Source organism: Panthera pardus, unplaced genomic scaffold, assembly GCF_024362965.1.
Source record: "Panthera pardus isolate Hobbes unplaced genomic scaffold, ASM2436296v1 HiC_scaffold_11, whole genome shotgun sequence".
NCBI classification, from domain to species: Eukaryota; Metazoa; Chordata; class Mammalia; order Carnivora; family Felidae; genus Panthera; species Panthera pardus.
This window is the reverse complement of record NW_026526666.1, coordinates 66,969,567-66,994,485: the sequence shown is the minus strand read 5'-3', so window position 1 is coordinate 66,994,485 and position 24,919 is coordinate 66,969,567. Positions and strand designations below refer to the sequence as shown.

At 38.9% G+C, this 24,919-nt stretch overlaps 1 protein-coding gene across 8 annotated transcripts in view; it reads right to left on the bottom strand.

The window, feature by feature from the left end:
- The window catches only part of LOC109266906 (BEN domain-containing protein 5), a 1,451,617-nt gene extending 1,444,800 nt beyond the window's left edge, over window positions 1-6,817 (bottom strand). For 2 of the 8 annotated variants that reach the window (XM_053895596.1, XM_053895595.1), the window contains exon 1: window positions 6,557-6,816. In XM_053895596.1, coding sequence (XP_053751571.1) covers window positions 6,557-6,590 — 34 coding nt within the window. In that variant the 5' untranslated portion in view covers window positions 6,591-6,816. Of the gene's footprint in view, window positions 1-6,556 lie in introns of all 8 variants that reach the window. The other 6 variants (XR_002079911.2, XM_053895592.1, XM_053895591.1 and 3 more) reach the window with 6 other exon arrangements.
- Between the last annotated feature and the right edge of the window lie 18,102 nt (window positions 6,818-24,919).

Sequence of the window (24,919 nt, the reverse complement as noted above, 5' to 3'; positions counted from 1 at the left end):
TATTAAATATATATTTTTATAAGAATAATTCTAAAAATGAATAACACAGTCCACAACATAGTGATTTCCTCCACAACTCTATGACACAGAGATTAATATACTACAATTAGTGACTTCTAAAACTCCTGATAAAATGCAGCAAACTATAAATGATGGCAGATTTTTTTTTTCCCATTTCTTCCACCAAAACTCAAAGATTTTTTTTCCATAACATTGTTGAAAGTTCTTTATTTAGGAATTTCCAATCCCATATAAAGGTTTTTAATCCTATATTAAATTCTAGGAGTTTTTCTGTGTTTGCTTGTTTTGTTTTCCTTCAGTTGACATGCAAATACATTATTTTGAAAGCCTGGTTAGAGACTCAAATGTTCACAATCAGTAGTTCTCAAATATATATGACAAATAAAAACTATTTTCTTTAGAGTTTGAAAAAAAAAGAAATTTCTTTTAGCAGTCCCATTAAATAAATGTGAAATACAAAAAGTAAAAATGATCATATTCCCATATGGTGAATAACATCAATGAATTATTGCAAACTTTCACACTTAGAATAATGTTTTATAATCAGAAAAATCAATTCCAGCTAAGGATGAAAATTTTTCTTAATACTAAAATTAACACCTACTCCAGTGCTGAAATTTAACAATTAATAAAAACATTCTGAAACTCAATTACGATCGTACTATTCTTTGACTCAAAGACAAAGCTGTGACTATTAAAAATACATATGCAAAATATAGACATCCTTCTGTCCTTCTTAATGCATATAGGTTTCTAGTATCTCTAATTGAAAGTGACATTGCGCAATGATACTGAAACTAAAGCCAAATGCAACATCAAGAGATCTCCAACATTATCAGTTTCTTAGAAGAAACAAGCACATAAGCATCACGGAAACCAAATGTGTTTTCCGTCCCAATACTATACTTTTAGGATCTTTAATAAAGCTATATACTTGCTGATGTTACAGAAAAATATACAGGTGACAAAAAATAATTCAAAGCTTTAAAAATATTTCTAAAAAGGGATAAAACTATGTAAATCCACATTCCCTTTTCCACAATTTCAAAATCCATAAATCTCTAAAAATGGCAATTTTTTCCATAAATTTGGTGCCAAAACTAATTTGTCAACAAAATTTAACCTAAACTGACATGAAGCTATTTATAACTTATTCATTTAGTGTGAATGTGATATTAATGTGTTTGATTACAAGGTACTCTCCCATACCCATGGGGATGTTATATAATTAACAGTACATATGCTGTATTACTTTTCCATAATCCAAAAAATATCTGAATTTTGAAATATATTTGCATCCAAAGCTCCAAATAAGGGACTATAGATCTAGATTTCCTCTTCTTTAAAAGACAATTTTACTAGTAAGCTTTAGGAAAAGACACACACCCATGCGCATGCACACACACACACACACACACACACACACACACACACACACACAGAGGCAGATACTAAATAACCTACCATTTCTTTGAGGGTAGGGTATAACACATTATGCACTTTCCAAATCTATCTCTAAGTCTCACCTGAAAAGTAGGTGTTACTGTCCCCAATTTGCAAACAGACTTAACTATTTTGCCCAAGTACTAACAAAAGATGGAAAACACTATTCTCATTTCTAAGGCTTTTTAAAATTTCAAGATTCTGTCTATAGATGATTTCAGGTACCATAAAATTACTTTTTTAAAAAATATTCATTTCACAAATTGATCAAGGTACAGGCCATTTTTTTGAAAGAGAGAGAGAGAGAGAGAGAGGCAGAACGAGCAGGGGAGGGGCAGAGAGAGAGAGAGAGAGAGAGAGAGGCAGAACGAGCAGGGGAGGGGCAGAGAGAGAGAGAGAGAGAGAGAGAGAGAGAGAGAATCCCAAGCAGGCTACATGCTGCCAGGACAGAGCCAGATGGGGGCTGGAACTCACAAAACCATGAGATCATGACCTGATCCAAAACCAAGAGTCATATGCTTAACCAACTGAGTCACCCAGGCACCCCAAAGTACAGGCCGTTTTTAACAGACTGCATCATTCTAAAATTTCTGGTCGGTATGGGCTTCCACAAAAGTAACACACTTGGCAATATAGGAAAAAAATTATACCAGGTAATTCACACAAAGCTTTCTTTTATGATAGTTGGAAAGGAAGAAGAATCTGAGAAATTGAAGCAAGTGCAATCTAGCCTATTACTCCCACATGGTTTCTTTCTTATTATTGTTAATAGTCAAATTGTTGGAAAAGAAGAAAAATTCAAACATTCTTGTCCTCATTTTAAAGTACAATGTTTTAGGGACACCAGGGTGGCTCAGTCAGTTAAGCTTCTGACTTCAGCTCAGGTCACAGTCTCATGGTTTGTGAGTTCAAGCCCCACATCTGGCAGTCTGTTATCAGTACAGAGCCTGCTTCAGATCCTCTGTCCCCCTCTTTCTCTGCCCCTTCCCCGCTTGTTCTTTTCCTCTCTCTCTCTCTCTCCTCTCAAGAATAAACATACATACATACATACATACATACAATACAATATTTTAAAGAAACTTCCTTTTGCAAATCTGACCTTCTAACAGAGCTATCTGTATGCTTGGAAAAAAACTTATCCCTTCGCTCCAAGAAATCCCTCAAAATCCACCTCATATAGAGACCTATTCCATGTCATTTTAGTACAAATAACAATTCCACATTAGCCTAAACTTGGTGTCTGTCTTTCTTCTAACGGTAAATAAATTATACCAATGGGAAAAAAATGAAGGAAAAAAAGAATGTCTTAAATTCATCACTGTGTGTTAAATCTTGCTTAATTTTTTACATTCAAGCTTCAGGGGAACTAAGAAAATTTCATTTATTGTGCACTTCAGATATATTATCTCTAGAATTCACAACTATCCTGCAAATATCATCCCCATTTTATGATGAGGGAACTTTAGATCAGAAAATTTGAGTCCATGGTCCTCATCTAATAGATTACAGAAACAGACTTTAAACAAAGATCTGAATTCCAGTTCTTTCCATGTCACCTTGCTAACATATGCTTACCTTAGAATAACATTTCTTGTAGGGCAGGAATTTTCATCATGGCTATTATTGCTTCACTATGTAGAATATTGCAATACAAAGAGAAAGCCAAATAATGAATCTGTATAATGTTAAAATAATCCCCAAACAGGGGTGCCTGGTTGGCTCAGTTGGTTAAAGCATCTGACTTTGGTTCAGGGCATGGTCCCCTGGTTCTTGGGTTCATGCCCCACATAGGGATCCGCACTGGTGGTGCGGAGCCTGCTTGGGATTCTCTCTCTCTCTCTTTTTCTCTCCCTCCCTCTCTCTCCCTCTCTCTCTCTCTCTCTGTTCCTTCTCCACATGTGTGCTCTCTCTCTCAAAATAAGTAAACTTAAAAAAAAAAAAGCCCCAAACACCTATAATCTTACACTTATTTGCAGATCTTGAGCAAGTTGCTTAACTTCTCTGTGCCAAAATTTCTTCAAACAGTAGAGTTAATACCTTAGAAAGTGGTTATGATGCTGACATAGATTAAAATATATAAAGCTCTTAGCACAGTATCTGGCACATAATAAACACTCTAGAAATGTTAGCTATTGCTACTGAGATGAAAAATCATCAGACGGACATGTTTTGAACCAGGTGACTCCAGTCAGCAATAGCTGGACACCTAATCCAAAAACAATCAATCCTACACTGGCTTGAAATCTATGACATGATCTGGTGAAAATATGATGTATTCCAATTAGTTTCTCTCTCTTGGGAATCTGAATTAAGAAATAAAGACTAAGCCCATTAATAGTAATTCAGAACTTAAATGGTTTGGCTCTTACCTTCATCAATTTTCTCTCATTAATGTTATCAACAATGCTAAATCTGTTGCTAAATCTAGTTTTTCAGTCTTCATTTATATATCATTCGGCAGCATTTGATCTGTTCAAGACCATTCTCCTCATTCTCTTTGGAAAGCACTGAAATATTGTAGCTATTCAACACTTAATCCCAAGCCTCTACTCCCCTCACCCCACTGTCCCCTCTATGCAATTTCATCCACACTTTTGACTTCACTAATTATCTTTCATGTTAGCTCCGACTTTTCTTACACATTCAACTGCCTTGTCAATCTCTCACTTCTCTGGATGGCTCAAAGATAAAAGATAACTCCAACTCCATATGTCCAAAACCAAACTCATGATCTTCCCTCTCAAACACAGCCAAGACCCCTTCCAGTGTTCCTTATCTCCATAATGGCACCACCAACTATCCAGATTCATGAATTAGAAAATTAGAAGCATGACCTGATACCTCCTTTTCCTTCATCCCCATCTTTCACTAAATCCTATTAATTTTACCTCTTAAATATTTCTCAATTCCTTCTCTCCATCTCCACTGCTACCTTCTAACAGATCTACCTATACCCATTCTTGTATCTTCTGTACTTCCCATACTGTAGCCAGTTATATTTTTCATGATTATAATCATGTCATGCTCCTACTTAAGAGCCCTCAGTGGCTTCCTACTATTTGGTGAAAATACATATCATAGTATTCAAGACCTGCAAGATCTGTTTCAGCTTCTTTCCCCCTCCTATTGCCCTATATGCAGCCATATTTGTCTTTTTTCAGTTCCTTAAACACAATACATTATGTTTCCTGCTACCTTAGGATCTTTGCACATGGTTTCCCTCTGCCTGGACCTCCTTGTCCTTCTCTTTGCTTAATCAATCCTTATTGTATCTCATCTAAAAATATCACTTCCTCAGAGAAAGTTTCTTGAACCACTAGACTTGATCAGATCATTGTTATTTATTCAACAAATATTTAAGAATAACCTTCTCTTCACTTAATCAATCCTTATTGTATCTCATCTAAAAATATCAATTCCTCAGAGAAAGTTTCTTGAACCACTAGATTTTATCAGATCATTCAGTTATTTATTCAACAAATATTTAAGAATAACCTACTGTACACCATGTATGGCTCTAGACACGTGGGATTGTTAAACATAACAAAACCTTTGCCTTCATGGAGCCTACATTCTAGTGGAAGAAAACAGGCAATAACTAATAAAAGTAATATGTAGACTATATAATATATGTAAAGCTAGTAAATTGGGGGGGGGGGTGTGAGGGGGCAGGGAAGAAAAAAAAAAAAAAAAGAACAAGGTAAGAGAATCACAAGCAGAGAGTTTCCAGTGCCTAAGTTGGTATCTAACATATAGTTGGCACTCAATAAATATTTGCTGAGCAGATGAATGAATAAAGGAATGAGCATGTTCAAGTCACAAGGAAGCTTAAACTGTAAAAAGAATAAAGGAACTACTTGATGGACGAAGCAAAGAGAAACCATGCAGGTCTTGAGAGAGAATAGTCTCTTGAACCATTCACTCTCAATGGCTTCATTCAGCTTCCAGTTCAGTTACTACAAGGTCTTAGTATAACCATTTCCATACCCTTCCCCAGTGCCAAGGGCTGGATAATTTAAGTGGGTCACTCCTGAAACCAAAATACCTAATCAGGACACATATACAAGATTTGTATACCACTTCCATCACTCACCACCACACTTATCCCTAAAGCCACTGCTTTACTACACACACAGGTATCACTTGTCTTAAAGCCTCAGTTCTTCGGTCCCCAGCCCCTTTCAGGTGCAAACTCCTTCCCATACACACAAGACTGAAAACCCTTGCTCTTTCCTATGACCGAGTGAGACACTTAGGTCACTACTCTCCAAGACCAGTCAAACCCACAACTGGGGTCCCCTCAGGGATAGACAACTGGGTCTCCCCTTCCCAGCAGTCTCCTGCACCTTAAAGACTATCTTCTCCTCACAAATATATGGACATGCACACCTTTGTGATTCTAAATGACCTTCAAGATCACTGATCCCACATATACTCAAACTCAAGCTCCAGCATTCTTTGGTAAGGTTCTGAAAGACTGGGGCTCTGAGTGCCCCCGCAAGCCTCTTGTCTTTATCAGAACCTACGAAAGGATTTATATACTTTCTCGATGGCCAGGGGTGACCCTAAGGCACTGTACTTCCCCCAAACACAAATATTCAGTGTATACCCCCTTTCCATGGCACTGCCTGATATTACAGTAACACTCCTCTCCCATATACCTGCCTCCTCAGAATAAGAGACTCCATCAAACCATGCCCGTTTAGGGAGCCCTCCCATGTTCCCACAAGACTATGTACCCCCGTCCATGACTCAGCCCTACTCCCATGATCAGCCCCATCACACGCGCCCCTCAGGAATAGAGTCCTGTATCTTCCCTGGAGCCCCAGCCCCTTCTGGGCCCATGCTCACTCAGGAGTGTGCACACTCCCGCATACATTCCTGAGCCTCCTCCGGGACTCCGAGGTCCCTGCCCGCCATTCAGAGCGGTGTGCACCTCCCTTGACCCCTGACCCCGAGGTCACAGCCCCACCGCGTAAACACACAGGGGTGCCTCCTCAAGAGTAGGGCCATGCCCAAGTCCCCTCTCCCCTCAGACCCAGGACCGCCGTGCTGCTTCAGCGCTTCCCCCAGAACGAACGCCCCCACAGACCTGCCTCAGGCGCCGTCTGGCTCCGCTCCGCCATTTTTTGTTGTCCCTCCGCCTCTAAGCCCACGCGAAAATCGCGGGGCAGTGGGGAGCGGGCGACCGGATCCTCGGGCTGACAGAGCTCCCTCAGGAAGACGCGGCACGACGGTTGCTAGGGCAACGGGCGGCCCGCGTGCCGGCGACCGGCGCGTGGCGGGGGGGGCGGGAAGGCGGGCTGGGAGGGAGGGAGCGTGCGTCCGAGGCCCCGCCCCCGTGGCTCCAGCCCTCTCCGGTCCAGGCACCGGCGGGGCTGGGAGTCCGCGGCGCTTCTCGGTTTCCCACTGAGCCACCGCGTTCTGGCAACTGAGCATGCTCAGCCGCCTCTGGGGAGCCAGGACCCGGTCGCCTGGGATGGCGCTCTTCTGCTGCTGAGGGGTTCTTCCTGCTGACCACAGACGTGGATGGACTGGCTTTTCTGTGTTTGAAGCTCAGTTTGGGACTTGAGACACAGATTTCTTGATTTCCCAACGCACCTCCTCCTGGCGTGCCTGGCCCTGGTCGAGGTGCTGGGTAACTTATGTCTTCAACTGAAATGCACCGAGAATCAATAATTCTGTGCCCACCCACACCAAACTCGAAGAGCCCAAAGAGGTCGGGCTCCTTGCCCCTCTACAACCGCACCAGCCCCTAACCCTAGACTTTTGCTGCTGTATTTCTCAGTATACTTAGGATGCCTTTTCCCATCTCTCCGTGGTGAGTCACCACTATCTTCTAAGACCAAGCTAAACATTACCCTTTTCTGAGCTGCTTTGTCCTCCCACTCCGCCGTGTATACCTGGGCTAACGCTGACAATGCTTTATGCATTATTTACTTCTTTCTTCCTCACTTAAGGGTAGGGTGAGCTCCCTGATGCCAGGGGTCCGTCTTTTCATCTAGCTATACTCCATAACACAGTATAGTGCTTGACACAAGGTAAGTGCTCAGTAAAAGTAAATATTTGTGAAATGAAAAATGAATCCTAAGTTCACTCTAGCACATCCTACCAGTTTTATTGAACACTTAATTTTTTAACAAGTACCGTTCTAGACCCCTTCTCTTCAAAAGTCTCACAGAGAAAGGAAGAGATAATGGTTTTACATACCTCATAGAGACACCACCTCCAGCCTGGACTTCAACTTATTCTAGGATGTTAGCCCACCAGATAGTGGACACTCAATACATATTCTTAACAAAAGGATGTAGTCAGAGAAACAAAAAGAGAGAAAAAATGGCTTTGGTAGAGGTTAACTAGTGTTAGAAGTGCTACAGAATCACAGAGATAACTCTAAATTAGGAGGTGGCAGGAGTAAAACAATGAAAATCCTAAAGAGGAGTGAGTCTTGAAGAATAAATAATTGTCAGCCGGGCAAAGTAAGGAAGACTGTGCCAAGCAGAGAGAGCAGCATGAGCAAAGCGGGGCATAGGGAACAGCAGTGAAACTATAAGAAGTCCACTATGCTAGAGCACAAAACTCATAGGGCAAAACATTATCTCTAAAGAAACTCCTGTATAGGTAAGTAGTGTCTTTAGTTGGGTTCCCCAAAAGCAGAGTCTGAGGCCAGGATTTGGGTGCTGGTAATTTGTTTGGGAAGTAAGCTCCAGAAACAGATGTGAGGGGGAGAGAATGAAAGAGGGGAAAGCGGAAAAGCCAAGAAAAATGTGTGATATTGAGCTGATTGCTTTAGTAGACAACAGGGCTTAAGCTCACTGGAGACCCTCTGAAAACCATGTAGAAGGTGCCTCAGCATTGCACCACCAAAGAACAAGGAGACTGGGTCATTTACCTCTTAATTTCCATCTCCATTATTTGAGGGTTATCTCAATACCCCAGCTTGAACTCTTTAACATTTCCTGGTTATGCTTGCCCAGGGCTAAGCAGTCTTCTAGGATTTGAAAGAAAGCCTTGAGGCAGAAAAGCAAGAGGGACCAGAAAGCATTTGAGCTAGCAATAGACATAGAAATACACTGAAATCAGGAATAAGGTTTGGGCACCACAAGAACTTCTACAAAAAGTTACATAAAAATACTCATCAGAAATATCCCTCCATATTTGAGTAGTTTAAAAATTCACAAGCCATGTCAATACAACTATCAAGATGAAAACACACAAGCTTTCACACATCACTGGTAAAGGCTGTGAGGGCTGTAGGAATTTCAGTGTGGGAAGGGTCACTGAGGGCTGAAGAGGACAAATGAGCTTCATTAAGTATAAGAAGATGGAAAAAAGGAGTTTGAGGACCCAGGTTCTACTCAAACTCTTGGACAAATCACTTAAAGAGACGTTGAGCCTCAGTTTCCTTTCCCAACAAACCCAAACAACAGTGCTGCCTACCACAAAGAGTGCTCTAAGTCACAAATAATGAGACAGGTTAAAATGCATTTTATAAGTATAATTATGGTAAATAAAGAACCTGGCATGTTTTAGAACAATTGACATTAACATACCTTGATTCCATTTCTGAGCCAGGTCTTGTGCAGATGCTAGTGTTAACCTCAAAAAATAAAACTGCCAGAGGTGCCTGGGGGGCTCAATTGGTTAAGCCTCTGACTTCAGCTCAGGTCATGATCTCAAGCCTCAAGTAGTGTCGAGCTCTATGCTGACAGCTCAGAGCCTGGATCCTGCCTCAGATTCTGTGTCTCCCTCTCCCTGCCCCTCCCCTGTTCATGCTTGCTCTCTCTCTCTCTCTCTCTCTCTCGCTCTCTCTCTCTCTCTCTCTCTCTCTCACACACACACACACACACACACACACACACACACAAATAAACATTAAAAAATTTTCTGAAAAAACAAATAAAACTGCCAGCTGTTTTACCAATAAAAACACATTTATCTGGGAATAGAGAATTGCAGTCTGAGACAAGCAAACTGTGGCAAAACCATAGGCAAGACCCCCAGCAAAGGAGAGATACACTCTCTCATAGAGAAAAGGGGGAAAGTTAGAAAGGCTGTTATAAAGTCCACTGGAGTAAACTAGGAGTCTAAAGTATACTGGCTTTTCATTGAGTATGTCGTGACTGTCTTTCATTGATTGTGTTGTGACTGTTTCTCATTGTTCTTCACTTCTAGTGGGTCTGCAAGTGACAAGGAGTGCTGGACTTGAGAGCTCCCTCTGCCCACCTCCTGACTCCTTTCTAAATGAGCTTTCCTTTTATTACTTTTCACACCGAAGATAAAGAAATGAATATAGCACTGTCTGTGGTTTCTAGAAGCTCACAATCCAAAAGGGAAAGGAGATTTAGTCCATAATTATAACCCAGCATGATCAGTGTTCTGATAGAGGAAAGCATGGGAGGCTGTGGGAGCCCAGAGGGAGGCACACAACCCATCCTGGGGTAGAGGGGATAGGCTAAGGGATATTTAGGGGAAACTTCCTGGAGGAGAGTGTCTGATTTTTAACTCTTCAAGGGCAAGTAGGAATAAGCTGGGCAAAGAAAACAGTGGTACAAGGGGAAAGGGTAGCTGGGGCAACAGGAATAGCATGGGCAAAGCAAAGGACAGTGTGTCTGGGATGGACAGCAAGGCAGGAGTGGCTGCATCAATAGATAAGGACAGATTCTGGAGAACTCATATATGGGGGGACTTGATCCTGACAGTGATAGAAACCCATTGAGGAATACTTAAGCAGGTCAGACACCTGGTCAGCTCCTCTGGTTGCTGTGTAGAGTATAGATTTGAGCCAGGAAAAAAAAAGATTTGAACAGTGCAATTCTATACAAATGTGTTTGTTGACATTTCAAATTACCATTTGATGAGACCCTTTTATGTACAACATACACTTGCCCTGTTCAATTTAAATTTTAAGTAAATTTAAATATCAGTTATTTAGTCAGACTAGCCACATTTTAAGTGCTCAGTAGCCACCCTATATTGGACAGCATATATATACAACATGCAGAAAGTTTTGTCCCACAGCATTGAAAGACAAATTACAACTGGGCAGAAGAAATAAAATGCCTGGGAAAATTCAGGACTTAAAAAGACCAGGTTCAGGGTACCTGGGTGTTTCAGTTGGTTAAGTGTCTGACTCTTGATTTCAGCTCAGGTCATGCATGATCTCACATTTCAAGAGATCAAGCACCAGGTCGGGCTCTGTGCTGACAGCATGGAGCCTGCTTGGGATTCTCTCTCTCTCTCTCTCTCTCTCTCTCTCTCTCTCTCTCTCAAAATAAATAAATAAACTTAAAAAAAAAAAAAGAGAGACCAGTTTCAGTTCTCCTGTATGTCAGCTCCTCCTCAGGAAGCTGGGCAGGAAGCTTCACACCTGCTGAAATCCTCAGAGACTTCTTTCTGGTATATATGACACAGCATGAGGAGTGGGGTAGAAATGCCCCCCTCATGGATTCCTGGGAGCTGTTTTTCGCATGCTATCATTCAGAGTGTACCCAGGAGGTCTGCCTTCCCTAGGGATTTCCTGGGGTTTCTTATCTCCACAGACAGCCACTACCCACCCACCATAGAGCCAGGGTGACTTCCTTCTAAAAAAATATTCCCTATAGGATTCACTCACTCCCTCTGTAAACATTTATTAAAATGATGCCTTCCATGTGCCTGTCACTGAGTTAGATACAGTATGGAAAGAGAAATATTCAAATTATAATCACATTTCTCACATGTGCCAACTCATTTAAATCTCAAAGTAACACTGTAAAATTAGTATTAATGTCATCATCCTGTACAGAAGATGAAATTGAGATTCAGAGAGTTTAAGTCACACAGTCAGATAGCAGTAGCCCCAGGGAAGACTGGAATGGTGCTATGTTCTCTCAAGTAATTTCATATCAAAAATCCCATGCTTTTGATGTTTACAGACTAATTGGAAAGAAAAGATGAACACACACAAATCCAATTTACAATTTCCAAACAATGTAGTAAGAGCAGTGATACAAGTATGCTCAGAAAAGTGTAGAAGCATCAAAGAGGGATGCCCTTGGTGGATATCATGGAAGGTATTCTGGAAGAAATGACCCTGAAGCTGAGTATTAAGGATGAGGGGGGTCAGCTAAATGAAATATAGTGTGGGAAGAAGAGAGATGAAAATATTTTTAAATTCAACCTGTCATTTGCGTTTCTACTGTTTGTTGCTGTTTTGTCCTTCTAGAAATGTTGTCATTCTTTTCTTATCTTCTAAGTTTTGTTTAAGAAAACAACTACTCTGTGCCAAGGCTATAAAAGAATTATTTGAGGATTTCTTCTTAACCTGGACAAACTATTTAAATGTTAAAACGTGACTAAACTTTACAGAAAGGAAAATATTCTGATGTTGAAAGAAAGAGAAAATTCAAAGGTGTGAAGTCATTTGTCCTTGCAGTTTCCTTGGCCCAGAATGCTCTTTTTTCGGAATATCTGCCTGACTGACTCTCATTTCATTCAGATCTCATCTCAAATGTTACATTATTGGAGAAGTCTTCCCTGACAACACTATTTAAAATGCACTTCTTATAAGAGACTCTTAAAAACTGAAAACAAACTGAGGGTTGATGGGGGGGTGGGAGGGAGGGGAGGGTGGGTGATGGCTATTGAGGAGGGCACCTTTTGGGATGAGCACTGGGTGTTGTATGGAAACCAATTTGAAAATAAATTTCATAATTAAAAAAATAAAAATAAACGAATGTATTATCCTTCCCTGTAAAATAAATAAATAAATAAATAAATAAATAAATAAATAAATAAATAAAATGCATTTCTTAGACATTTCATAGTTTTTATAGTACTACAAGTGGTATCTCAGGTACTATAATTGTTTTCTATGTGCTTTGCTCAAGTAAACAAATGCTATTGATTTTGTAAGTTAATACTATAATTGTAAAATTCTGGGAACGCTCATATTATGTCTAATAGTTTCTTGACTTTCAGATTTATATTAACCTATAAGAACAATCAATAGCAAAATAGCAGTTGTCTTTTCCCTTCCCATTATTTAATATATTTATTTTTCCTTTATTATTGCTTTAGCCAGAGCCTCTAGTATTGTGTTAAAAAGTAGTTTATAGTTGGGATTCTTGTATTTTCATGATATTAAAATACTGCATCTAAATTTTTTCCATTAAATGTAAACTTTGACATAAAGTCTAAAACATGTTGAGGAAGTTTACAAAGAGTTTTTAAATTACAAAGAGGTATTAAATTTTAAAACAAAAACTTTGTTTGCATCCACTATGATAATCATATTTCTCCTTTAATGTGGTTAAACAAATTGATAGATACTCTAATTTTAAAACATCTTTGCATTGCTGGGATAAATACTACTTGATCTTAGTTTGCTTTTGTAATGCATTGTTGGATTCAGTCAACTATTTGTTTAAAATGTTTATGTCTATGTTAGAAAATAAAATGGACCACCTGAGCCTAGAGAATTTGGGGAGGAACATTTTTATATACCATTCCAAATTCTTCAATGGCTGTTATTTTGTATTTTCTTCAGCCAATTTTGGCATTTTATATTTTTCAGAAATATATGAATTTCATTTATGTTTTAAGTTATCATATTTTTTATTTTAAAATCTCTCTTGTGACTGTATATTTTTATTTTTTATTATGAATTTTGTTATTTCAATTTTTTTCTTGATTGATATTACTAGAGATATATCTATTTTATTGATCTATTCAGAGCTTTTAGTTTTGTGTATTTCCTCTGTCTCTAGCTCCCCCCACCACTGCTTCTCTCTCTCCCTCTCCCTCTGCCCCTCTCCTGCTCATTCTCTCACTCTCTCAAAAAAAAAATAAAAACAAAAAAAGAAGACTATATTTCTGCCGGCAAGAAGAAAGAATGTCTTTTTAAGGGCACATTCCAGGAGCTGCACATACAATTTTACTTACATCCCATTGAGCAGAATATGCAAACAGAAACACTCCTAGCTGAATAAAGAATGAGAAATGAGTCTCTATCATGGACAGTTGTGTGCCCAGATCAAGATTAGCCTACACAATTGACAGGGCCCACTACAAAAGGAAAATGTGGGGCCCCTTGTTATAGAAGTATTAAGAATTTCAAGATGGCAACAGCAAAACATTAAACTAATCTTGGGACATGCTGAGCACTGCATCCTGGGTGACTGCACAGGTCACATGCTCATGAAACTAATTCTGACCCAGGGTTCTCTAAAACTTGGGGTTCTCTAATGAAGAGGAGGAACAAAACAAATATTGAGGGACAACTCAAAGTCTATGCCTCTTTATTTAATTTTTGGGACTCAGACACAATAAGAAAAACGATCCAACAAGTCAGATAATACTGACTTTTTTTTCCAAGTTTTTATTTAAATTACAGTTGGTTAGCATACAGTGTAATATTAGTTTCAGGTATAGAATTCAGTGATTCATCACTTACATACAATACCCAGTGCTCATCACAAATGCCCTCCTTAACCTGCTCCCCAACCTACCTCCCCTCCAGTAACCCTCAGTTTGTTCTTTATAGTTAAGAGTCTGTTTTTTGGTTTGTCACTCTCTTTTTTCCCCTATGTTCATCTGTTTTATTTCTTAAATTCCACATATGAGTAAAATCATATGGTACTTGTTTTTCTCTGACTGACGTAGTTCACTTAGCATAATACTCTCTAGCTCCATCCATGTCACTGCAAATGGCAAGACTTCAATCTTTTTTGTGGTTGAGTAATATTCCATTATATATATTTTACATCTTTATTTTTTTTTAAGCAAAGGCTCTTTCTTTTAATGTTTATTTATTTATTTTTGAAAAGAGAGAAAAAGAGCACAAGCAGGGGAGGGGCAGAGAGAGAGGGAGACACAGAATCTGCAAAGGTGTCAGCACAGAGCCTGACAAAGGCACCAACCCACCAACCGTGAGGTCAAGACCTGAGCTGAAGTCAGACGCTCAACCGACTGAGCCACCCAGGCGCTCCTACATCTTCTTTATCCATTCATCAGTAGATGGATATTTGGACCCTTTCCATAATTTGGCTATTGTTGATAATGCTGCTATAAACATCAGGGTGCATGTATCCCTTCAAATCAGTGTTTTTGTATTTTTTGGGTAAATACCTAGTAGTTTAATGGCTGGATCATAGGGTAGTTCTATTATTAGCTTTGTGAGTAACCTCCATACTGTTTTCCAGAGTGGCTAACCAGTTTGCATTCTCAGCAACAGCATAAGAGGGTTCCCCTTTCTCTGCACATGATATAGGTTTTATCTTCACTTTACTAACCAGGAAACAGAGAGAGAGGGTCAATAAGTTGCTTGTAATACAGCTACTAAGTGACAGAGGGAAGATTTGAAGCCAGGCATGGCTCCAAAGATCATGCTTTTCATTAATACATTGTATTAGTTCCCAGCCTTTTCCATATCAAACTTTCAAATCATAGTGATAATATAAAGGCAGCTCGATTTGATGGATAGAGTATTGTAAAAATGACAGTGGGGGTAAGGAGATACCTGGATGAGTCAGATTGGCATTGGCTTGAGGAAAACCTCACTAGTGTAAGAGACATTATGGCAATTTAAACTGAAAAATCTGTCCTCTTACTAGCTCCTACCTCTAAATTTATGGTTAAGTCATGTCATTAAAGCGTATGCAATTGGCAGTGACACAACTCTGGGTAGCAAAGAGGGAGAGCCATTGACAGCTGGTTCAGTGGATTCGAAATACAAATCAGGCTCAGGAGAGCACCAATGGTTTCTTAGTACAATAATGCCAGGGGCTACTGTTCTGAGAGGAGCATGGATAAATATTTGGTAATAGAAGAGAAATGCTGTCCTTGGTAAATCTTTATTGTTTCCAAGAAATATGAAGATCACACACACACACACACACACACACACACACACACACACACACCACCCCTTGGTGAGATATGATTACTTCTTGGGTGAACTAAAGAGAAAATGAACAGTGATTATCTTTCTTTTAGGAACAGGAAATGACTGAGAAGAGTAGGGGCTGAGGGAAAACTGGTCCAAACCAGAAACATACAAAAGGTCAGAGGGGCAGATTATCTTCCTTCAGAAATGAGAAGTAGAATTCCCAAAGGAGGGAATGAGAGCATGGACCTCAGGGATTTGTTAGAAGATGGGGTTAAAGAGGAAAAAGTTCAGGGAAATTGAGAAGGGAAAGAGGTCCCAAGGTTAGAAATTCCCACAGAGGCCACCCTCTTTTTGAAGGCCCAAGTCTGGAAAGCTTCAGTTTTCCATACAAGGAACTGCTGAAGATGGATGGGTTCCAGTCTCTATTTCTCCTACTCCTTGCTAGGAGCTGCCTTCATAAGCAATTTTGTATACAGATAGCTCAAGAAGGGTCAGACTTCACCAACCCCCTGTACCCAGTGACTCCTGTGGAGAAGGATAGAATGTATTATACCCACATATAAATTTACTTTTTAAAAAAAATTTTTAATGTTTATTTATTTTTGAGAGAGAGAGAGACAGAGACAGAGACAGAGAGACAGAGAGCAAGTGGGGGACAGGCAGAGAGAAAGGGAAACACATAATCCGATGCAGGCTCCAGGCTCCTTCCAAGCTGTCAGCATGGAGCCCGACGGGAGGCTCAAACTCATGAACTGCGAGATCATGACCTGAGCTGAAGTCAGTTGCCCAACCGACTGAGCCACACAGGTGCCGCAAACTTACTGTTTTAAATTGAGATCTTAAACTTTGTATCATTTATGCCTTAGTTTCATCACTTAAGGTTAATTTATTATTTCTCATGTCAGAAAGTATTCTTTGAAAACATTATTTCTGTTGTTGCAAAATCTCCATCTTAGGGATGCATCATCACTAATTTAACCATTCACTTCTTGGATATTTGGGCCAATCAAGTCCTACTTTTTTTCTGTTATAAATAATGCTGCAGTGAACATCCTTATACATATATCTTTGATCATCAACTCTGATCACTTCCTTGTTTGGATTTTTAGATATCAGGTCACTGGGTCAAAGGGGATGAACTTTTCAAGTCTCTTGAAACAAACTGAAAGCAGTCCTCCCCAAAGACCTCACCCCTTTATGCTTCCAGTGGCAGAGCATGTGAGTACCTGTCACATGATACACTTGCCAACATGCTGGCTGTGATATTTATGGGGAAAAAAATGTTTTACCCAATTAGCCAGGACACATGAACTGATAGAACTTAACCATCTGCCAAGAAGAAATTTGAGAAGTTTGGTTTAAACATGGATAAGCTGATTACACTTGTCACAGATGGGTCCCCTGCAAAAAAGGGAGAAAATTGTTATCAATACTTTATTTGCATCAGGCAAGAAGAGTTGTGCACCCCAGACTCCATGCCTCTTCCAGAGAAAGGGTGCATGGTATGAACTAGTTGTGCTGAGTCCTCTGTAGTTTAAAGAGGTACAGATCAAGACCTCCAACTTTATTCATTCTCATGCCCTTAACTGGTACTTATTTATGGTGTATTTGGAAGATGAAGTAGGGTGTGGAAACCTAGTTTATTTTAATGACATGAGATTACTTGTTTAAATTTATTAAAGAAATAAAATAAAAGACTCGAAGCTAAATGACTCTAAGCTAAAGGACTCCATTTTGGTAGGTCACCCAGTATCATTAAGATTAGTTTTTCTTACTGATGTGACAAATACCTAAACACATTGAGCCTTAAACTTTAGGAAATGAAACAAAGAAGTTGCTGACTTGTTCAAGGAAGTGAAGACATTTAGATAGAACATGAGTCCTAGAACCTCATTCTCCAGTACTCAGAGGAGTAACAAATTTTAGAATCATAGAGTCACATGGTAGAAATAGAGTGAAAGTTTCAGAAGACATTCACAGATTATACCCATGAACCTAAATATCCAGAATTTTTGTTGGAGTGCAAATTTCAGGATGTGCTCAAATTAATATACATCTCTTCTATTAGTTTTAAGAGGAAGTGATTGATATGCAAGTTACCTATGTCTAGTAAACAGTCACAGTATCCCTAAAATTGTGTATGCAAATATATAAATCTCAGAACTATCTGAAAATTTATGCCTATGTAATGAAACACTAGGCCATGATTCTTTTTAATATAATATGTGAAAAGAAAGCTGAATGTCATAAGTGATACAAGTCTGGAATTAGAATTGAGATGTTCTCTGATTTGTAAACATAACAGTTTTCAAAATAGTTTAGCCAGATAAAAACCTATATCCTCACTTAAATGGTCAAAATAGGTCAGTCACTCATAGTAGACCTAAAACTGTATATTTCTTTCCTAATTAATACATATGATTAATTTTTTCCAAAACACTTTTATTACACGTTAATACATCTTTATTAGATATTTTGAACAGCTTAGACATTTCACTTCCCATCACTGTATTATAGAATGTGATATGTATAGGTAATATACTATGATAGGCACAAGCTTTGGAGTGTGACAAGTGTAGTTACAAATCTTGGCTCCATCAACCCATACAGTTCTCTCCTAGGCCTTTAACGTCCAACATGACTTTGCTGGGCCAGACTTTCCAAACTCTCCTCCTACCACATTCTTCCTCGTTCACCAATGCTCTAGTCCCACAGGCTCCTTGCTGTTCTTCAAACACCTCAAGCTTGTTCCCCTTTGCATCTTCCACTGCTCCCTGTTCTCTCTGCTTGGACTTCTCTTCCCTATATTTTCACATCATTTGCTCTCTAATCATTCAGCTCTTTTCAAATGTCACCTTCTCAGAGAAACCTTCCCTCAGCACTCAATCAAAATAGCTCCCACCTTCAATCATGCATTATTACATTATGCTTTTTTTTCTTCACCATCTAAAATCATTTAATTATTTGCCTAATTTAATTATTTGCCTAATTATTGATTGACTATCTTCCCCACTGTAAGCTCTATGGAAGTAGGAACCTGACCTGCTTTGTGCCCTGCTGTATCTCCAGCAGCTAGAATAGCTTTTGACAAAGAGTGGATGTTTAATAAGTAGTTTTGAATGAATGACTTAATAAATGAATAAACAAACAAAAGCTATGATAGGTCTGTGTACAGGTTTTTGGGGTACACAAAGAAGGTGTACCTAATCTACACTTGCAATTTAAATGGAGGAATAATGAAAGGAGATTTCCTAGAGTCAGGTAAAATGTGAACTGAGTTTTGAAGGATAAGTAGGGAAGAGGGAAGAATCCTAGGTAAAGGACCCAGTAAGAGATGTAAAGAGTAGAGGGTAAGAGAGAACACAGCTTGAATACTCAGAAAATGCAGGTAATCCAGGATGACTCCACAATGAGGTGAACAAGAGAAAAAAAGGCTTCTGTGTGGTGTCAGGAGTTGAGTATAGTCTCTGATGTCATATAAATGATTTGAAGCCCAAAGGTGCTAAAAAACCTCTGTCTAAATGCCCCCAAATGTGATCAAAATAATCTAGACTTTCTTTCCAGTAGAGTTTCCAGTGATACAATAAGTTAAAAACATTTATTGGGGGAGTTCTTTTCCTCAAAATTCTCTGTGTATGTCCTGTCCACCTCCCTCCCATACCCACTCTCCAACTAAGATCTGGTAGAGACCTGGGTCCACTAACCCTCAGGACATCCAACAAGATCCATAATTGTAAGCCAGCTTCTGATAGGATTAGAGACAGATTCTGTACAGTAAGTGCATCTCACATAGCTGTGTTTAAGAATATCCAATAATTACTGTTGTTGCTATACATGTCTCAGCTCACATTTTAAGTAGTAGATCCCTGCCCCCAACACCTTTCCACAATAAACTGATTGCAAAAGACACAATTTCATACATGTATATTTTCACAGCTCCTACAAATGTCAGTTTAGGAGTTACATGTCCTCTGTATTTGGAGGGAAAAAGAGTACACATTGCTTTGCAGCAGGTAAAATGGTCCAAACAAAAAAACACATCCATACCCCAAGGAGTTTGTAATCCAAAAGCAAGAGTGGGCATGCTATGGAACACTGCAGAACAATACCCACACAATACAGGCAGATGGAGTGGCATATGGCCACCACAGCTGGAATGCTTTGTAAATGATTCCCAAACCATTGTTGGTCTTTGAACACTTCCCCAGTTCAAAGTACGAACACCATCTATTAGCAGCAAACTCTGAAAATCCAAATGAGATGTTTAAAAGTAGCCTTGAGTAAAGGTCATATTCCTAAAGCGTGCAGACCTGAAAAAGAAAGCTTTGTGATGAGAAGTAAACTACTGCCCACTCTCAGTGGTAACACATTCCATATCCTTGTTGTGAGAGACAAACACAATTCATTGACTTTTCCTGGTAAGATGCTACTAACCAACACTTAAATAAAGATCTTAGATAAATGTCTTTTAAGGTCAAATAGGAAAGAGTTCAGGAATTATTCACTTGGCTTATGTTCATTAACCATTAAAACCCTAGCTCTGTTCGTGCCTACATTGTGGCTAACATTTGGGAACATTAGATAGATATGTAACTGGGATGTGGCGGAAAGACCATTCAAACTAGAGTCAGATCAGTGTTTGATTCCCAGAAAGTCACCTCATCTTTTTGAGCTCTACTCTTTTTAACTGCAAAATGGGAGAAATTATTGTATCTACCTCAATAGATAGTTTAAAAATTAAATGAAATACTATATATCAAGTCATTTCCTAAGCTAGAAAGTAGTGTATAAATGTTAGAGCTTATTATGTAACATTTGTTGTGTTCTCTTCAATCCCCATGGAAGCTTTTTGGATGACCCTATACGCATTTTTATTTGTCAGGTTTTTTTAAATCAATTTTACTTTTTAGAAGTTTTAGATTTACAGAAAAATTGACAAGATAATATAAAGGTACCATATACCCCACACCCAGTTTCCTTTATTATTGACATCTTATATTAATATGGTATATTTTACAATTAATGAACCAAAATTGATACACTATTCTTAACTAAAGTCCAGAGTTACTCAGATTTCCTTCATTTTTCCTAATGTCCATTTTCTTTTCTAAGGTAGCATGCAAAATGCCACATTACATTTAGTTGACATGTTTCCTTAGGCTACTCATGGTTATGACATGTTCTCAGACTTTCCTTGTGTTTAATGACCTTGACAATTTGGGAGAATGGTGCTCAAGTATTTTGATGGATGCCCCTTTATTGCAAATTATCTGATGTTTTTCTTATGATTAGGCTGCAGTTATGGATTTTGGGGAGGATAACCACAGAGGTAAAGTGCCATCTACATCATATCACATCAAGGGTATATACTATCAATATGATTTATGACATTGATGTTGACTTTGATCATCTGGCTGAAGTAGGGTTTGTCAGGTTTCTCCACCAAAAAGTTACACTTTATCCCTTTTCTGTACTATATTCTTTGGAGGAAGTCATGATGTGCAGCTCACACTTAAAGAATGGGAGTCCTCTCTGTTTTGTTTTTACCAAATAAAAGCAGCATTTCCATGGAACAGAGCTTGGCCACTTACAGTAGAGAATGTTGGGGCTAAAATATATTTGCAAAGAGCTGGTATGAGCTCACTGTTTTTTAGAAGAAAAACTACAGTGAGAGTAATTTTCTATTCCTTTCCTTGAAAATCATAGTCAGTTCCCATTTTTCCTTCAAGACAATTTTACCTTAAAGAAAAAATCTTGTCAGATTTGACATTGAAAGCTTGAGGGGGTCTGTACTCTTCATATAGCACTGTTTTTTCCTTCCTTATTCTACTTTCTTATTTGCACCTTCTTTAAAAGGAGAGCTCATGCATTCATTTTTTTCTTTTAGATTTTTCCACTATGGTACTTCAAATATGTTGCCTGTATAATTTTCTGAGATAAAATTTGGAATCCAAGCTTCTCTCTGAGGGAACATAACCTTTGAAGTTCAGGGAAGCATCAGAATCAAAGTGAAATCTACAATTTACTTCCTTACAACAAATTCTAGGAAGATAAAACTAACAAGCTACAAAAGGAAAAATCTGTTTTAAACTGAAAATAAAGATGCTGTAATGAGTAGAAATAAAGAAAACATGAGAAAGTCATGAATAAAAGTCACTTGGTTTACAACAATTGCATTTCCCTAAACTCAGCAATGTGGGCCAGCCAAAGTATCTAAATCTCAAACTTCTGATTCATTCTTTCTTGGGCAAACTTCATTTCTCAAATACTAGTCTCTGTGGTAGAATAAAAACACCATACACATACAAATACACAAAGTGAAATCTGACACAAGGAATTTATATGGATAAAACTAAGTCATTAATATTTGTTTTAAAAATTTTTAATGTTTATTATTGAGAGAGAGAGACAGTGTGAGCAGGGGAGGGGCAGAGAGAGGGAGACACAGAATCTGAAGCAGGCTTCAGGCTCTGAGCTGTCAGCATAGAGCCCGATGTGGAGCTCAAGAACCATGAGATCATGGCCTGAGCCAAAGTCAGATGGATGCTCAACCAACTGAGCCACTGAGGCGCTCCCATTAATATCTGTTTTAAAAGCAAGCTGTCTAGAGTTAAGTAACATTTTTCTAATGACAGTCATGTGGATACACAATTCTTGCCATCTTCCCTATTAAAAATATGCACATATCTAGAAAGAAATTTAGCATTTGGCTAACATACCTAGTAAGGCAATTTGTTTTTTAACAAAAAGTTAACCAAGATTAAAGCTTTCCTGAGTTACAGACAATACAGTATAAAGGAAAGAAAACTAGTTTTGGAACTAGAAAGATCTGATATCAAATTCTAACCTCACCACTTGCTAACAATATGACCTCTCATGAATTAACTTCCCTGAATCTCAGTTTCCTCATCTATAAAATACCCACTAGGCCTAAGTTCTTAAGACAATTTCATATAATGTAGGCCTGATGCATAGCAAAAAGCCTAATTAATACATACCAGGCTCTGAATTAGAAAGAAAGAGAGAAAGAAAATACTATTCTGATCCCCACAGAGTTTATAATCTAGTGTAAGACATCGAGATTAGTCAAGGAATAACAACAAAAAGTAAAAATTTCAAAATAATGCATTCTACAAAGTGGCTTAGAAAAGATAGGCTTCCCTAAGACAGCAATGTTTGAGCTAAAAGAAATCACTGAAAGAGCTGAAGAAACGGTAGGCATTAACTAAACCAAACCCTGAGTAAGAGCAATGGCGACAAAGGAGACAGAATGTGCAAAACTCCTGTGGTGCAGCACACGATGGTGTTTTCAAGGGAGTGAAAGGGTTTGGGCTCCTGGGACAGTACCTGAGAGAGCAGGCAGGAGCAAGGACAAGCAGGGCCTTGTACTCCATCTTAAGGACTTTGGTCCTTGCCCTACAAATACTGAAAAACCTTTGGAAAGTGTTGAGGAGGGGCGCCAGCAAAGCAGGGACATAATCACATTTTTAGGAAGGCACCAGGCAGCTGTGAGAAGAGACTGGAGGGGAAGGAAAAGGGACAAGGAAGAGCTGAGGAGGCCAAGGCAGCAGGCTGAGCAGCAGCTTACTATGTGCCAGGTCCCAGAAGAGTAAATTTAGGCACAGAGTCATTAGCAAGTCATAGAGTCAGAATTGGCAGGTCCATCTTCCTCCAAAGTTTGTGTTTTCTAACCTTCTATGTTATAATAAAATACTAAATACCTGCAATGAATGGGCATAGAAAGCAGGATGCTTGTGGTATAACCTATTGAGTAAAAGAATCTCCCTAGCATCCAGCATTTAGATTTATTTCTAGCAACATAATTACATGGAGAAAACGGAATGCACAGAACAGTAGAGTTCACAAGCAACTAAGAAACTAAATACATGAGGGAGAGAGAGGCAGAGTGGTGGAAAGGGCACTTGATGGAGAAACTAGATTCCCAACTTCTAGTCCCAGCTCTATGACATCTATTTTGACAAATAAATTACTTTTCCTCTTCAGACCATTCCCTTCTGCAATAGGACCAAATGGAATTAGCTGATCTCTAGGGTCCCTTTCAGAGCAAATGTTTTCTTTCTTTCTTTCTTTCTTTCTTTCTTTCTTTCTTTCTTTCTTTCTTTCTTTCTTTCTTTTTTTCTTTCTTTTTCAATGTTTATTTTTTTTGAGAGAGAGAGAGAGACAGCCAGAGTGCAAGCTGGGGATGGGCAGAGAGAGAAGGAGACACAGAATCCAAAGCAGGCTCCAGGCTCTGAGCCACCAGCACAGAACCCTACGTGGGGCCTGTGTGATCATGACCAAAGCCAAAGTCAGACGAAGGCCCAACCGACTAAGCCACCCAGGCGCCCCAGGGCAAATGTCTTCTTACCATGGAAGAAACATCTATGAACAATAAGGACAGTTTAGTACAGTGGTGTAGTATGCAGGTAAGTGCTTACTATGTGCCAGGCATTCTTCTAAGTATTATATATAAACTGCCTTAATCTTCCCAACAAATCTTGTGGGTAGGAACTATTATTATTACCACCAACTTCATTTGATAGTTGAGAAAACACATGCACAGAGATGTTAAGTTACTTGCTCCAGATCTCACAATTTTTAAGAAGCAGAGACAAGATTTGAATATAGCAGCCTAACTATGACATACACATCTTCTTAAGGATGCCTGGGTTCAAATTCTGGCTCTGCAGTGTGAGTCTTTCTGTGACTCAGTTTTCTCAACTATAATAATGGAATAATAATGGTTTTTACCTAAGAGTGCTTTTTTGTGTGCGTGAGGATTGAGGATACACATATAAAGTGATTAAAAGAACATTTCTTAATACATTATATATTAACTAACTAGAATATAAATATAAAAACTTTAAAAATAAATGTAAGACCTGAAACCATAAAATTCTTACAACAAAACAAAAGCAATAAGCTCCTTGACATTGATCATAATGATATTTTTTGGAATCTGACTCCAATGCAAGGGAAACCAAAGCAAAAATAAACAAATGGGACTAAAAAGAAGAAGAACAACAACAACAACAACAAGAACAAGAAGAAGGGCATTACCTAGGACTTAGTAAGTACTCAGTAAATGTTAGGTGTTGTTATTACTTGGTGTTATTATTACTTGGTGGCCCAAGGAAGAATGGACACATACATTTTGGGAAACACTCAGTGGCAAGAATGATTCATTCTCACCCCAAGCTTTCTTGGCGTTTCCAAGGGCAAGAAGCAAACTTTTTTTTTTCTAAATTTTTTTAATGTTTATTTATTTTTGAGAGAGAGTGACACAGAGTGCTAGCAGGGGAGGGACAGAGAGAGAGGAAGACACAGAATCTGAAACAGGCTCCAGGCTCTGAGCTGCCAACACAGAGCCCGACACAGGGCTCGAACCCGGGAATGGCAAGATCATGACCTGAGCAGAAGTCAGACGCTTAACTGACTGAGCCACCCAGGCACCCCAAGAAGCAAACTTTAAAAACTATGAAACCCTGCAGAGGAGGCTATTGTCTGTTCTGTGCAAAGAATTTTTCCCCATATGTTTAAATTTATGTCCTCACTTAACACTTGAAATTTTTTTTAATGTGGTGA